Source organism: Scleropages formosus, chromosome 12, assembly GCF_900964775.1.
Source record: "Scleropages formosus chromosome 12, fSclFor1.1, whole genome shotgun sequence".
Lineage (NCBI taxonomy): Eukaryota > Metazoa > Chordata > Actinopteri > Osteoglossiformes > Osteoglossidae > Scleropages > Scleropages formosus.
The window spans coordinates 5,476,480-5,492,583 of record NC_041817.1 but is presented as its reverse complement, the minus strand read 5'-3'; the positions used below and the strand labels follow the sequence as shown (position 1 = coordinate 5,492,583).

At 44.6% G+C, this 16,104-nt stretch overlaps 1 protein-coding gene across 1 annotated transcript in view; it reads left to right on the top strand.

Moving 5' to 3' along the window:
• LOC108925670 (sushi domain-containing protein 2) overlaps positions 1–16,104 on the top strand; it is a 34,402-nt gene that overhangs the window by 5,605 nt on the left and 12,693 nt on the right. Inside the window, 10 exon segments of the mRNA XM_074559711.1 lie at positions 6,911–7,062; positions 7,958–8,125; positions 8,290–8,464; positions 8,957–9,158; positions 9,793–9,878; positions 10,505–10,773; positions 13,233–13,373; positions 14,065–14,223; positions 15,721–15,831; positions 15,834–15,950. Of these exon segments, the coding sequence (XP_074415812.1) occupies positions 6,911–7,062; positions 7,958–8,125; positions 8,290–8,464; positions 8,957–9,158; positions 9,793–9,878; positions 10,505–10,773; positions 13,233–13,373; positions 14,065–14,223; positions 15,721–15,831; positions 15,834–15,950 (1,580 nt within the window).

Below are 16,104 nucleotides of genomic sequence, written 5' to 3'. Positions count from 1 at the left end.
ATGAACTCTGGATCATGACCGAAAGAATGAGATCGCGGATACAAGCGGCAGAAATGAGTTTCCTCCGCAGAGTGGCTGGGCGCACCCTTAGGGATAGGGTGAGGAGCTCAGTCACCCGGGAGGAGCTCGGAGTCGAGCCGCTGCTCCTCCGCATCGAGAGAAGCCAGTTGAGGTGGCTCGGGCATCTGTTCCGGATGCCTCCTGGACGCCTCCCTGGGGAGGTGTTCCGGGCATGTCCCACTGGGAGGAGGCCTCGGGGCAGACCCAGGACACGTTGGAGAGACTACGTCTCCCAGCTGGCCTGGGAACGCCTTGGGGTTCCCCCAGAGGAGCTGGATGAGGTGTGCGGGGAGAGGGAAGTCTGGGGAGCTCTGCTCGGACTACTGCCCCCGCGACCCGGTCCCAGATAAGCGGAGGAAGATGGATGGATGGATGGACACATTCCTAGCAGGTATCAGAAAACTCTTTTTTTCGTGGGAGGGATGAAGAATGTCAAGAATTATACAAGAAACACCAAAGTACTGAAACTAATGAGGAAGCACAAAGCACAGCTACCAAACTAATTGAGCACCTAGACAAAGCCAGACAAGAACGCTGGAGAGAAGCAGTGGAAAGCATGGATTTCTCACATTCTTGTAGGAAAGCATGGACAGCCACCCCACAGACTTCCTAGCACAAAGAAAAAGACAAAAACTAAGAACACATCTGTGAAAGCTGCAGATGTGGCCACATATTTCATCAAAAATGACAAATTTGCACAACATGATAAAATGTTTACCTATAAAGTGCTTAATGAATTAAAAGAAGAGCTACACAAACCTTCAGTAAATATGGGCCTATATCAAAAATTTTCACCTAAAGAAATGGATATTGCAATCAAATTCCTCAAACCGGTAAAGCTCCAGGGTCAGGCAGCATACATCAGAATTCATCAGAAATGCTAGCAAACAGATCATCAATTGGCTTATAATCTTCTATAACATATGTCTTAAGACAAAATATGGCAACATGCAAAAGTGCTTGGGATACTTAAACCAAATAAACCACCAGAAGACGCTAGTAGCCACAAACCTATCAGCCTGCTGTGCATTACATACAAACTATTCGAGAGATTAGTCTATAACCGCATCCAGCTAATAGTCGACCCACAGCTGCTGGATGAACGAGCTGGGTTCCAACTGGAAAGATGCACCACCGACCAAGTCATGCTACTAACTGAAAACATTGCAGAGTACTTTCAGAAAGGACTAAAAAGGGGTGCTGTATTTGTTAACGTGTCAGCAGCATACGACACAGTCTGGCACATAAGTTTAGCAGTGAAACTATACCAAAGAATTCCGGACAAGATATTTGTTATACCAATTCTGACTACCAACCGAAGCTTCACAATGACAGTAGGGAAAAACGAACAGTAAGAAAAGATTCCTGAAAAACGGTGTTCCCCAAGGATCGCTTCTTGCTCCTCTGCTGTTCAACATATATACTGCTGATATACCAACAACCGTGTCCAAGAAGTTCACCTACGCAGATGACATTGCTTTATTAAGTGCAGCAAATAACTTTGAAGAAATAGAAATTACATTGTTCTCATTTAAACAAACTAAGTGAATACTTTCAAAACTGGAGACTTAAGCTCAATGCCAGTAAGACTGTATGTAGCTGCTTCCACTTTACTAAGTACTGTAGCCTTAGCAGACTACAAAGTGAAAGTTAGATGCAAAGGAAATGCCATTCCTTCAGACAATTTCCCAAAATACCTTGGAGTAACACTTGACAGAACACCATCTAGACCAACTGTCAAAGTAAATGCAAGGAACAACTTATTGAGAAGACTCGCTGGCTTCTCATGGGGAGCAAACGTCAAAGTGCTACAAATAACCTCAATAGCACTCATATAGTCTGGAGCAGAATACTGTACACCAGTACGGGCTAGAGGTACCCACATTAAGTAGACTGCGCTTTGAAAACCACAATGAGAATTGTAACTGGCTGCATCCGCTCCACATCAGCAAATTACCTCCCTGTTGTAAGCAGCATACCTCCTCCCGATATCAGGAGAAATGCACAGTGCATAGCATTAACGAAACACTCCTTAAACAATAAAATCTCATTGCTTTACAGTCACCTAACCGCTATTACCTCTGGCCAACAAAAGCAACTCTGCCTGAAATCTCAAAAGCCATTCCATTGGTGCATGGTGCAGCTGCTTGACAGCAGCAATGGCATGTCACTGAAGGCCTGGGCGGAAGCTGAGTGGCAAAAGCAATGGACAAAGACCAGTGACTCATGGCTACACAGATTTATCCCAGTGCCATCTTTTGAACCTCCTGGAAGTCAGCTACACCAACACTGCTGGAGCGCCTAAACCGATTACACACCAGGCACGGCCAGTTCAGGGCACACATGGACAAGATGGGACTAGCAGAGAGGTCTAGATGACCATGCAGAGAGCAGCAACAAACTGTAAAACATCTGCTGTATTACTGGCCCACGTACATGCCCACACCTGTAGCATCCGGACGGGAGTCTGACACAGACGCGCGTTGCTATTACGTCTCAACACAGACGAAACGTAAAATGACCTCACGTGCAGCGTGATGTTAAAAGTGCACTGTGCGTACTGTAAGACACTTGGTGGAAGTGAAACAGGAAACACGAGACCAGGAAGCACAAACGGTGTTTAAACTACGGTGAACAATGAAACGCTACTCTGTGAGAATGACCGCAACCCCGAGACGTGACAAAATACTGGACTGGAACACTGGACCAGGACTGGAGAACAAGAGGCAGGAACTGACAGGACGGGCACTCTGGACTGGAACATGAACACCTAGGAAACAGACTGAGGGAACAAGAGACTACTAATCGCCAAGAGAGCACAATAGAACTGCTGATTAAGAATCTGCAAGGGGTTCTGCTCCGCTGGCTCCTGTTATACCTCCGTGTTCAATGAGACTGTGAGGTGAAACGTGAGTGTTACCTAGCAGCACTGAGTGGCGCCACCTCTGACCAGGAGGGGCAGTGACCCCGTGGGACGTGACAACACCCCCCCCTCCGAGGGGCGACTCCAGCTGCAGGACGCCGGCGGGTAGGCAGCCGCCATCGCGGAGCGGGCCGATCTGGGTGAGACCTATGGAAGTCTGCTATAAGAGCCGGTTCCAATATGTCCCGTGCTGGTACCCAAGACTGCTCCTCCAGCCCATAGCCCTCCCAGTCAACCAGATAGTACAGCGTACCACGTCTCCGTTTGTAGTCTAGGAGGGCCCTGACGGAGTAAGCAGGAGAACCTTCCACTTCTAACTGCCGGGCTCTGCAGGGCGGAAACACAGTGGGGCTTGAGACGCAAAACATGAAACTTGGGACAGATATGATAATGAGAGGGCAACTGAAGGCGGTAAGAAACCGGGTTGATCCTCTTCAGGATTTTGAATGGGCCGATGAAACGGGGGGCGAGCTTCCTCGAGGGCAGATGCAGTTTGAGATCCTGGGTGGACAGCCACACTCTCTGCCCCGGTTGGTACAATACAGTCCTGCACCTCTTGTCGGCCTTCTCCTTTTGGCTGGGCACCGCCTCCTGGAGACGGACATGTGCGGATTCCCACACCAATTCGCTCCTCTTGTACCAGTCGTCCACCGCTGGCAACCCACTGGTCTCCATCGTCCACGGGAATAGCGGAGGCTGGTAACCGAGCACACACTGGAAAGGAGTTAAGTTTGTGGACGAATGGATCAGGGAGTTCTGGGCGTACTCTGCCCAGGGGAGGTATCTGCTCCAATCGGCTTGATTCTGATTACAGTAACTCCACAGGTAACATCCAGTCTCTTGGTTGAGGCGTTCCACTTGCCCATTAGACTGCGGATGATACCCGGAGGAGAGGCTGACTGAGACTCCTAAGCGGGCAAAGAAGGCCTTCCAGACCCTTGAGGTGAACTGGGGTCCCCTGTCTGAGACGATATCCTCTGGCAGGCCATACAGCTGGAAGACATGTTGGAACAACAGTTCCACGGTCTCCATGGCTGTGGGCAGACCTTTCAGAGAGATCAGTCGACAGGCTTTGGAAAAGCGATCTATGACCACCAGTATGGTGGTGTTTCCATCAGAACACAGTAGATCAGTAAGGAAGTCCACTGCTATATGGGACTATGGACGGTTTGGAATTGGGAGTGGTTCAAGAAACCCTGCTAGCAGCTGTCGTGGGACTTAGTCCTGGGCACATGTGGTGCAGACAAGGACGAAGTCTCTTACGTCCTGTTTCATGGATGGCCACCAGAAGCGTTCAGAGAGGAGCTTCAACATTTGGTTGACCCCTGGGTCTCCTGTACTGGGACCATCATGGGCCCAGTGCAGGAGCTCGGACCGGACGGTGGACGGTACATATTCTTTGTCTTGGGACTGCTCGTTGGGACCGGGTTCTTGAAGTTGGGCCGCTTGGATATCGTCAAATAAAGCCCAACGGATGGGAGCCACAGACTGCGCTGGGAACAAGATGGTGTCTGGTGGGGAGAGCTGAGGCAATACCTCGAACAAGGGGGACAGTGCATCGGCCTTGCCGTTCTTGGAGCCAGGACGATAGGTCACCGTGAAACGGAACCTGGTGAAGAACATGGCCCACCGCGCCTGTCTGGAATTGAGCCTCTTTGCCTTCTGCAGATACTCCAGGATCCGATGATCAGTCAACACTAGAAACGGGTGAGTAGCCCCCTCTAACCAATGTCTCCACTCTTCCAAGGCCATCTTTATGGCTAAGAGCTCCCTGTTTCCTACATCATAATTCCTTTCAGTAGGTGACATTTTGTGTGAAAAATACGCACATGGATAGAGCTTCAGGGGGTTTCCCTGGCGCTGTGAGAGCACCGCCCCTACCCCTACCTCAGATGCATCAACTTCCACGATAAAGGGCAGTTTGGGGTCAGGGTGCTTCAGGATCGGGGCAGAGGTAAAACGCTTCTTTAGGTCTTCAAAGGCCTGACTAGCCTCAGGGGTCCAGGTCAGGCGCCTAGGTGCTCCTTTTAACAGAGCAGCAACGCGGCTGCAACGGAACTGAAGTTCCTTATGAAGCGCCTGTAGAAATTCGCAAAACCTAGGAACCGTTGCAGGTCCTTTACTGTCTTTGGCTGGAGCCATGACAGAACTGCCGAGACCTTCTTTGGATCCATCGTAACTCCATTGGGTGTTAGGATGTACCCCAGGAAATCCACAGATTGCACATGGAAATGGCACTTCTCCCCTTTCACATACAGCTTATGCGTTGCTAGCTTTTGCAACACCTCCCTGACATGTACAATATGCTCCTCATGGGACCAAGGAAAGATCAGAATATCATCCAGATACACCAACACTGAGCAATTAATCAGCTCTCAGAGTACTTAATTGACAAAAGCCTGGAATACGGAAGGCGCATTAGCCAGGCCAAAAGGCATGACCAGATACTCATAATGGCCTAGGACGGTGCTAAAGGTGGTCCGTTGGGATCCACGGGGTGGCCGCACTGGACAGGAAATCTGAACGTGATCCGCAGCTCCACAGTAAAAGCACAAGCGTTGTGGAAAACGGCGCCTCCTTTCCTCCTCTATCAAACGCCCATTACTGAGTCGTATTGCTCCCTGTCTGACGCACTGTTCTTCGAGCCTTACATAGCTGACAGTGTTGCGTGCTTGTGCCGGCTCACTGTCACATACGGCAGCCGCAGGCTCAGCGCGGGGACACGAGGGGGCATCAAGAAGACATGTCTGCCAAAAATGCGTTTGTGAACTGGTCGGATTGGCGCCATACCCACGGCGACTGATGAGTCGTGTCAACCACTCCAAGCGATCCGTTATGCGGCGAGCGACGTTCGTACAAACCCGGAGTTGTTCTTGGTTCGCCTTTGTCAGCTCCGCCAGTTCACGCCATTCTGCTGAAGTCATATTAGCAGGCGGATTCTTCTGTAGCGTCCGGACAGGAGTCCGACACAGACGCGTGTTGCTATTACGTCCGAACACGGACAAAACGTAAAATGACCTCGTGCAGGGTGATGTTAAAAGTGCACTGTGCCTACTGTAAGACACTTGGTGGAAGTGAAACAGGAAACACGAGACCAGGAAACACATGCGGTGTTTGAACTACGGTGAACAGTGAAATGCTACTCTGTGAGAATGACCGCAACCCCGAGACGTGACGAAATACCGGACTGGAACACTGGACCAGGACTGGAGAACAAGAGGCAGGAACTGACAGGACGGGCACTCGGGACTAGAACATGAACACCTAGGAAACAGACTGAGGGAACAAGAGACTACTAATCGCCAAGAGAGCACAATAGAACCGCTGATTAAGAATCTGCAAGTGGTTCTGCTCCGCTGGCTCCTGTTATACCTCCGTGTCCAATGAGACTGTGAGGTGAAACGTGAGTGTTACCTAGCAGCACTGAGTGGCGCCACCTCTGACCAGGAGGGGCAGTGACCCCATGGGACGTGACGACACCAGTGGATTTGATGAACATTGACGGTACACGAAGCCAGTTTTACAGCTTAAAGCTGTATGTTGCTGAATATCTGTTTTTGATCATACAATAAGTAAAATAAATAAATAAATAAAGGGTATGAGGTACACTTTTCTCAAAAAACACCTTACACTCATAAAAGACAATTTTTCAATAAAGAAAATAAAAACATGTATTTGTATTTTTTGTAACTTACAGTTTTGAGTTAAAAGCCTTCTGCAGGTGTCGCAATATATATCGGGATAGTATTTTATAACGAGACATGGTCACAAATCCGAAGAGATGTATCAGCAAATCACTGTACACCCAGGTGGTTTATGGTGGAGACAGCACTCTGGCTATACTGCTGTTACTTAAAAAAAGTTCGTTTTGGAATGAGATGTGAACATTTAAACTAACAGAGCAAAACATTTCTGTTCAAATGCTAGGTTCAGTGGTGAAGTTCAGACAAAGGGGTATGTTGACAGAGATGGAACAGGTCACTGTATCTCGCCTCTCCTCTATGAAACTGGGTGGATACCCTTTGAGGTCTCAACAGATGATGGCGTAACATACAGCATGCAAGGAACATGGGTATCAGGTGAGCAATTCTGAAATGCTGTTCTGCATGTTGGGAATGTATATGGGGAGAACAAAAACATTAAATGCCTAGACCTGTAATCTGTCTGTACATCAATAGGGTCTGTAAAGGAGAAGTGTTCATATGAGAACTCAGGCAGTTTCATTTGTTATAATATAATCTTCAATCATCATTCATTGTTATTTTCAGTAATCCCTTGGCCAATGCAGCGTCTTTATGGTCTCAAGCCCATCCTCGAAACACGGCATAGATTAGGATAGCCCCTGGCAAGACACCTGCCTATTGCAGGGCAAACACACACATACACTAAAGGCAATTTATATTCACCAATTACTGTAATTTCAAACAGGAGCACCTGGAGAAAACCCACAAAAACAAAAAGAGAACATGCAAACCCCATTCAAACAGATAGATTTGAGCCTCTGCCAAAATCCGTATATCAGAAGTGAGACACTAACGCTACTTTATGTTATTATTAAAAAATATTCAGGAATATTTAAGATAATCTTTAGTTTTAGTTTACTTTATTATGTTTTTTGTACGGCTGTACACTGCTTGCTTTGTAGATCAACATAGAAAATATATGGATTTCAGTACATTGTATGACTTTGAAAGAAGAAATTGAGGTATTTGAATTAATCCATCCATTGATCGCCAACAATCGCTTGTTCCAAGCGGGGTCGTGGCGAGCCTGAGCCTCACCTGGCAACGCAGGGCGCGGGGCCGTGGGCACACCCAGGACAGGACACCAGTCCATTGCAAGGCACCCCAAGCAGGGCTCGAACCTCAGACCTACCACACAGCTGGCACCCACTGCACCACCCCCCATTTGAAGTAATTGTTCAGTTTTTGCTGATGCTTATGTCTTCCTTACTTTATGTATTCTTTCAAACAGTATTTCCTGGCTGGGTGGATCCAGGGTTAAAAGTCACGCTGGTAAATTTGACACAGTGGCAGTACTATGGAACCCCAAATGTTGCAGGTGCCCTGCGGATGATGTGGAACACATTCCACATGAGGGCAGACCAGGTCAATGTGGAGCTGTGGGGATACAGAGAGACAGGTGTGTGAAACACACATGCACCTAAAGACAGCTCTGCATCTGTCCATTGAAACCCTGAGCATTCATTTGCTATAAATAACATGTACATACAAAAGTTTAAAGAATATGTCAGCGATGCAGATGTTTAGTAACGGCCATGGCACCATCTTCCACATCTTCTACAGGGGAACCTTATTCTGATTCATGGCTGCCAGAATGGAAGTATCTTTAATCTCTGGGAAAGGACCTTCCTAATAATGGCACATTTAGCTTCATCCCCCAATCAGCAGAGAAAACTCTCTCAACGTGGCACCTTGGAAGTGTTAGAGTGTGCCCAAGTTCCAACCCAGATGACACATGGTATTTAGTTTTCTAAAGCAGTCTAAAATGTTTATGTTCTCCATAAACCTATGCTTCTCCATCCAAAAGAGCAGCCTTTTTAATAGTTCTCAATTAAGTGTTTAATTCTATGTGGATTTTTTTATAATAAAGAAGTTTTGAAATATTGTAACCTATATTTTAAAATAATCTTAGATCTACGTATTGGGAATTGAAGGGTGATGCTGTGTAATTTAATAATTGCTATTTAGTGATTTCAGTGAATATCACTGAATAGTAATTTCTGGATAAAGTTTATGCAGCTACTCGTGTTTGATTCATATGGCAGAAAGAAAGAAACTAATTGTACTTAAAAATCACGCATGTGCATCTATGCCTCTCTTTCGGCTAATGTAATGCACACTTTGTATTTTCCGTAAGATGTACGTCGCTTTAGAAAAAAGCATGTGCTAAATGAATACATGTAAATGTAAATGGTACAAAACAATTAATTGGGAACACATTCTGGTGCAGGAATGTTAACGCCCTGTGGAGTGACCTCCATGCTCTGGCCTGGCACCTGGAAGGGGCCTTCAGGCAGGACTCAGCTGCCTGGGCACTGGAGCGCTGTCTGGATTGGGACCGGCTTGAGAGGAGACTGGGCAGCTTCCTGAATGAGACCATTGACTGCCCGTGCACACTGGCCCAGGCATTGGCTGACACCGCAAGGTTTCACGTAAGGGCTGCATCTCCACACAGTTTAGGGCGCAACCACAGAAACAGTGGGGACGCAGTGCCTTTAGAATGATCGTCTTTGGGTAAGATATGCTTAGTTATAAAACCTGGCAAATAATTTCATTTGTTTGTTTGATCAAACTAGCCATTCAAAATGCAGTTTTCAGTGTTTAAGATATTATGTCTAAACTTGGACTTCAGTGCTGCTGGGAGATCCTAAATGAGACATGTCAACTTGAGTGCTGCTTATTTTAAGTTGTATAGCATCCTTTCGGCCTGTCATCACAGTCCTCTTCCATCCTCATTGCCTAGTAGGACTGATATATTTCTATAACTAGGCACACTGTATGCTCTGGAACAAACCATTGACTCCTGTAGCTTTAACCACTACTTGAGTCTAAGCTACAGCAAACAGTTTGGATCAGTTGCTACCTTCTCAACTAGAATAAGCAGCACAGGTGTGCAGCAGAAATCCTGTTGCAGCTCTTGGACCTTGGCCTTGACCATTAGTTAGAATCCAGCTCTGTCTGTATGGAGTTTGCCTGTTCCTTGCTGTGTGACTCACTTGTGAACCATTTGAACAGACTAGAGAAGCTTGTTCACAAACCTTTGACACATTGTCCTAATTTATCTAGAGAGACTATGGCTGTGACATAATGACAGGCAGCGTGTGCACCTACCATCCCGGCTGTGTGCACTGCATAAGGGCCATACAGGCCAGGTAAGCAGGCAAAGCAAATCATGCAGTTACGTTCCAGTAGGAGGTGTTGTGGTTAGAGAAGTTGCTTTGCAATGAAAGGACCCAGGTTCAAATCCCACTTCCTGCTGTAGTACCCTTAAATTTTTCAGCTGACACATTGACTGAAACCACTTGTCCCAAGTGGGGTCGCGGCAAGCCAGAGCCCAACCCGGCAACACAGGGCGCAAGGCTGGAGGGGGAGGGGATGCACGACGGAACGCCAGGCCGTCACAAGGCACCCCAAGCAGGACTCAAACCCCAGACCCACCAGAGAGGAGGCACAGGCCAAACTCACTGCACCACCGCATCCACACCTAGCCTTAATGTTTTCTTGTTCATAAAGCTGTTCTTTGTGCTACCTTCATATTTAACTTCAACTTCAATACCAGCCTGAGCAAACCTGAGTCTCAAAGCCTTCTCTTCTCTTAAGCAATGTTTACTTACATAATGTAAGGTATAACTCATGTTTTCTGTGCAAACACTGTTTAGCTGCATTGCAGCCTACACTGATTCAAGCTCTACTCTTCCATCCCTTAGCTGTACACAGTATGGTGTTCCACCTTGTAAGTGCTTAGCAGCTGAGATTCTGCTCTGTGTTATCTCCACAGTCTCAAATATGGAGCCGGGCAGCAGTGCTGCTATGATAGTGCAGGGGACCTTGTCCTCACAGGGGACTCCGTGGGAGGGAGCACTCCTGACCGGGGACATGTCTGGGGCTCACCTCCCTATAGAAGACCCCCTAGGGTGCCTGGCCTCTCCCATTGGCTCTACGATGTCATCAGCTTCTATTACTGCTGCCTGTGGTCAGACAGCTGTCATTACTACTTCACCCACAGACCCTCCAGTGATTGCAGGAGCTACAAAGTTCCCATGGCAGGTCAGAGAGATGTGTTTCCAGCCACCTGCTGTCATTGCAGTGGATAGCTCCCACGTCTGTCTCGGGGACCACCAGACACTCCATATATTTGTTGTACAAAACCACAAATACAACTCGTCAAGCTAATCGAGGGGTACACAACTTCCTGAGTAAATGAATCTCCTATGCTGAAGCAGAGCTTCAGGAAATACAGGCCAAATAAGCACAAGCCCATACTCCACAGGATGTCCATAAATTATTACCCTGTTTGAAGTATGCAGAAGATTTTGAATCTATTACATATTTTCTTTTTGCAGGTATTTACAATATGTAATATATGATTGATTCATATACATATCTATGGCTAGTAGCCTTATAGCAGCTGTTTGTTAAAGATGGAGTCCATCACTGAGCAAGTACAACATGGAAATAGAATCTCTTGTAGGCGCTCAGCGATTGTTTGCTGTCAGTTTTTTGCAATTTGTTTTTAGCAGTCTTAATTGCATTATTATGCACTGAAATGAGGGTATTCATTTATGGACGTCAGGGCTGCATCATTTCATATTCTGTGTTTGGTTTTAAACAGTATGATTTATATATGCCTTTTTTCTTTGGTACTCCAAAATCAAAAGTCTGCAGGTTTTTGGTTTTAGCTCCAGTATAGCAGAATGAGCTTCCTTTCTTCCTCAGAACTTCTGAACTCCTTTTTGCATTTAAGCAGTGTCACAACACCCATCTCTTTTGGTCCCAGTTATTTGCTGGCCTTCGAAGAGCTGCATAAATTTGCAATACACCCACTCTCAAGATTACTCTTATATTTACAATCATTTCTACATGCTGCTACTGGTGTAATGTGTCCTGTGGAAAAATGTTGATGTTGGGCCTACTTGACTGTGCTTTGGCAATTGCATTTCTGTATCTGAAGCTCTTTGTCTGTTGTGGTCTGCACATGTTTACTCTTGAGTTGTATGTTGTTTTGGTGGAGAAAATCTGCTAAATGAATGATTGTAAATGTAAATGCACTCTCAAACCGGTACAGGCAGTCCACGGGTTACAAACGTCCAACTTACATACAACCTGTACTTACGAACCACCCCCCTTACTGATGGGACGTTGATTTCTTTTGTCATCTTTAAGTAACAATCAAATGAAAACTTCATAATTAAGCCTATTATACCAGAAATTCCAGCTACTTTGCGAAGCGTATTAAAACATTGCAGGTCTACAGCGGTTTTTCGGCTCGTGGCCCGAGGTAGGCTAAAGACTTCCTTCTTTTCCTATTAATAGTGTCTCGTGCGTTACTGTGTTTGGCTTTAATTTTTTTTTTTTTGTTTTTACCCTCCACCCTGGTGGCACCAAAGCGTAAATGTAATGCAAGTGATGGTGATGTATCCAAGAAAAGGGAAATGATCATGACTGAAACTAAAATGGAAATAATAAAGCGAAAGGTGAAACGCCAGTGAACAAAAGCGAACATTAAAGTTTATTTGAATGCACACTCACATTGTCTCTCTCTCTCTCTCTCTCAGAGCATTCGACTACAAAAGAGACTTCTTCCCAGTTGGGGAATCTTACTCCAGACAACTCCCCCCACCCCCCGTTCTCAAACCTACCTCGCTCTTTGCTCTTCAGCTCCTGTCCCTCATCGTTCTCTAGTCCTGTTCCACATCTCTTTGATAATGACTACAGTTCAAATCCTTTCCTCTGTTCAGTTAGCCAATCGACTGACCGACCGACCATTCGACTGTCCCACAGCACGAGAACACATCTAGTAATTTGATTCTGATAAACAATCTTGCACTTGGGTCCAGCCTTCTTCGTGTCCTCTATTTGTCATGATAGTAGTAACAGTTATTATTATTATTATTATTATTATTATTATTATTATTATTATTATTATTTCTTTCTGTCTCCCTCTCTATTATAAATACTGTACTTATATTTATAATAATTATTATTGTTATTATTATTATTAGTAGTAGTACTGTATTGTTATATTAAAGATGTCTTAGTGTATCCAAAGTGTTTCTTTAATGTTTTTTATGCACAGAAAGGTACACGATATACTATATGCTAAGACAAACATTTGAAAAACTGATGTCAGATACCTACCATACCTGACTGTTACGACTTGATCAGAATCCAACTTAAAGACAGACTGAGAACACGGAACTCGTTCGTAATACGGGGACTGCCTGTATTTCTTAACTTATACTTTAGGAGGGAATGTAAATGGTTTGGGTCACTGAGTTGTGCCTTTAGGTAACATTGCACGCTCATCATTGTCCATATGTCAGAAGTCTTCGTTTCAATGGGTTTCGACTATCACATGCTTAACTGATTAATAGCTTTATTTTTTCACTGATAATGTTGGTCTTGAAATGCCATGCCACTGTCACATATTTGGGGTGAACTCTGATTCCACGTGGATCAGTGCCTCGTTCTTGTCAAGGTGGAGTTAACTTTCCTCCCTTTCACAGGCGTGGTGTTTGGTAACCTCCACTTTATAACCTTCAACGGAACAGAGTACACTTTGAATGGGGAGGGGGAATTCTACCTGGTGTGCTCTGACAAAGGGCTGACTGTTCAGGGCAGGACAGAGCCTGTGAAACTGGAGAACGGTGAGTACCTGTTGCTGAAAGGAGTGCCCTAGAGCACCCCAGGCCTCTAGGGGCTCTATCTCTTCCCTTCCACCTTTTGTGCAAGCAAGGTAGACTGAGCCTTTTTCATTCTTCCTCAGAAGAATCATTTTCTATCATAACCCTGACATTTCAATGTTTTTGACTGTAATTGATGTGCGAGAAAATCATGGGAGTAACATACGCTGGCTGTTGTAAAAAGATAATTTTGTTGGGTTACAGAAAAATAATCCTGTGTAAAGAATAGCTAGACAGATTATTTTAGATATTCTATGAATTCTCATATTGGGGTGGTAGGTGGTGTGGTGCGTGGAGCCATTACCTTCCATTTAAAGGTTCCAGTCCCACCTCCTGCTGTAGGACACTTGATAATGGTATTTACCCTAAAAAGATGTGAATTGTTAAATATCCTTGTTTGTTCACCACTATAGAACAGTATGGTATGTAATTTGCTTCCAGTCATGTAATAGTGTATAATATCTGTTACCCTGAACTAATAAAGTAAAAATGACCTGACTGTATAAATGGGTAAATCACTGTAAGTAGCTTAACTTTGTCAACTAAGACAGGTAAATCAATAAATATAATGTAAAGTCTAGAGACATTGGTACTCATTCTATGTAGGGTAAAGCCTAAGCTGTAAACATGCTTAATACCCAAGTTACACTTCCAGGCACCTTGAAGAAGGCCACTAGGCTGGCAGCATTAGCAATGAAAGAGAACACCTCTGATGTCATTGAGGTCCGCTTCTCCAGCCAGCAAACTCATCTGGAGGTGTTGAGGAACCAGCAAGTCCTCTCGTTCCTCCAGCGGGGCTGGGTGGACCTAAAGGGTGAGAGACTCTGCCCCTATTAAAGCTCTTTGTGAATTATTTGTAAATTATTTCCAATTTACCTGTGCCAGATTGCCCTTGACGCTCAAGGGGTGAGAAGCTCCCCAACCGGAAGTCAACAAACTCAAAATAAACTCCAAAATAATTTGTTTGTTAGATTACTCTGTAGAATGTAATTTTCCCTAGCAAACTTGAGCTGTGTTTAAATTTTGCATCCTTTACTTTTCATTATTTTGTCCTGTGCATAAGACTTGTTTTTTTTAAATAACTTTTATTAAAATGCTATAAGCAAAGAATAAAAATGAGTTTTTAACATCTGCAAATTCCACATCTTACAAACACAACTGGAACTGGAAGTCTGTTCATAACTTGTTTTTTTTTTTTGTAAATCCAATCACCAATACTGCAGTCACATGCAATACAAGCTTAATACAGACATCCTATGATTTATTTGCTATTTATGTTTTCTAAGAACTATAACTAACTGTAGACTTTTTTGGTTATTTTTCATTGAAAGGTTTTAAGAATTAAAACTGATTAATGGCTACAGACTAGAAAAATGTCTCACCTTCACATCCCCCACATCAGTCATGAATATTTACAGATTCATTCCATAATAATGCCCATTTTTTGTCAGTTTCTGACCACTTTGTAACTTTCTTTATTATCAACACAATAAAAGTTTAATTACACCAAGGTCTATCAATTCTCTAAAAGCCTTAGCTATAGCTAAAATAAAACAATTTTAAAATCACCAAAATAAAAATCTAATTTCCACAAACTTCTTTCATGTACCATTCATTCATCCCATAAAGATGTGCAAAAATCCTTATCTTGTTATTGATCATCAACACAAAGAAACACCAGACACGAGCTGTGAATGTTGTGAAGATCTGTTAAATTAAACCAGTCTCGCGCTCCTATACTGTTTGGGTGCATTTCACTACCAGTTGTCAACTGGGTTCATAATGACAGGTTACTCTGAGTCCACAACAAACAAATAAAAAGTAAAGGCTATTAAAAATAGATATATAAACTGAAAAATATTCAAATCTTTGAAAATTTGTTCATGTCTTTGAAACCTTGAATGTTGATAATACAAGGAGCCATTCTGTAAAGATTTAGTATTCAGCATTAGTTTTCTGTAATTTAAGGGGTCGTATTCATGTTTGTAAACCATTATAGTTATAGTTATTGTCAGGTTGGACAGCAGGTAGCACAGGTGCCTCATGGCTCCTAGGCAAAAGGGTCGTAGATGTGTTTCAAGTGGATTGGTCACTCTAAATGCCTTTAGTTTGTGTATATGTTTATGAATGTGTAGAAGTGTTGCTATCCTGCAGTGAATCGGCATCCTTTCCAAGGGTGTTCACCGCCTCAGGCCCTGTGTTCCTGGGATAGACTCCAGACCATCATGACCCAGCTATGAACAAGCCATTATGGATAATGAATTATGATTGTTATGACCTTCTCAGTTGGTCTCAGTTGCCTTTGTTGCAGGTGTGCTCCTGTTCTCTTCTGAGCTGAAGAACATCACAGTTATGTTCCCTTCCGGGGCAGGCATTGAGGTGCGAGCCAGCGGGGCTTCTATGACAGCCACTGTACTTCTTCCCTGGAGCTTAGTGGGAGTACTAGCGGCTTGCTGAGCCTCATGAGTGCTGTCATTAAGAGTGCCTATGGCTTCAACGACCAAAGCAGCGGAGAGGACCTCTTCAGTTTGGGAGCAAACTGTAAGTCAAGGGTGTTCATGTCAGCTCCGTTTTATTTTTGGACAGTCCCCTTTCCTTCACCTTAGAGCATGATGTAGTGTGCAAATGCAGCAAGTGTGATAAAAATGAGCTGTGGTCAAATTCACTGATTAATTGATCAGCACTGAGCTAAAGC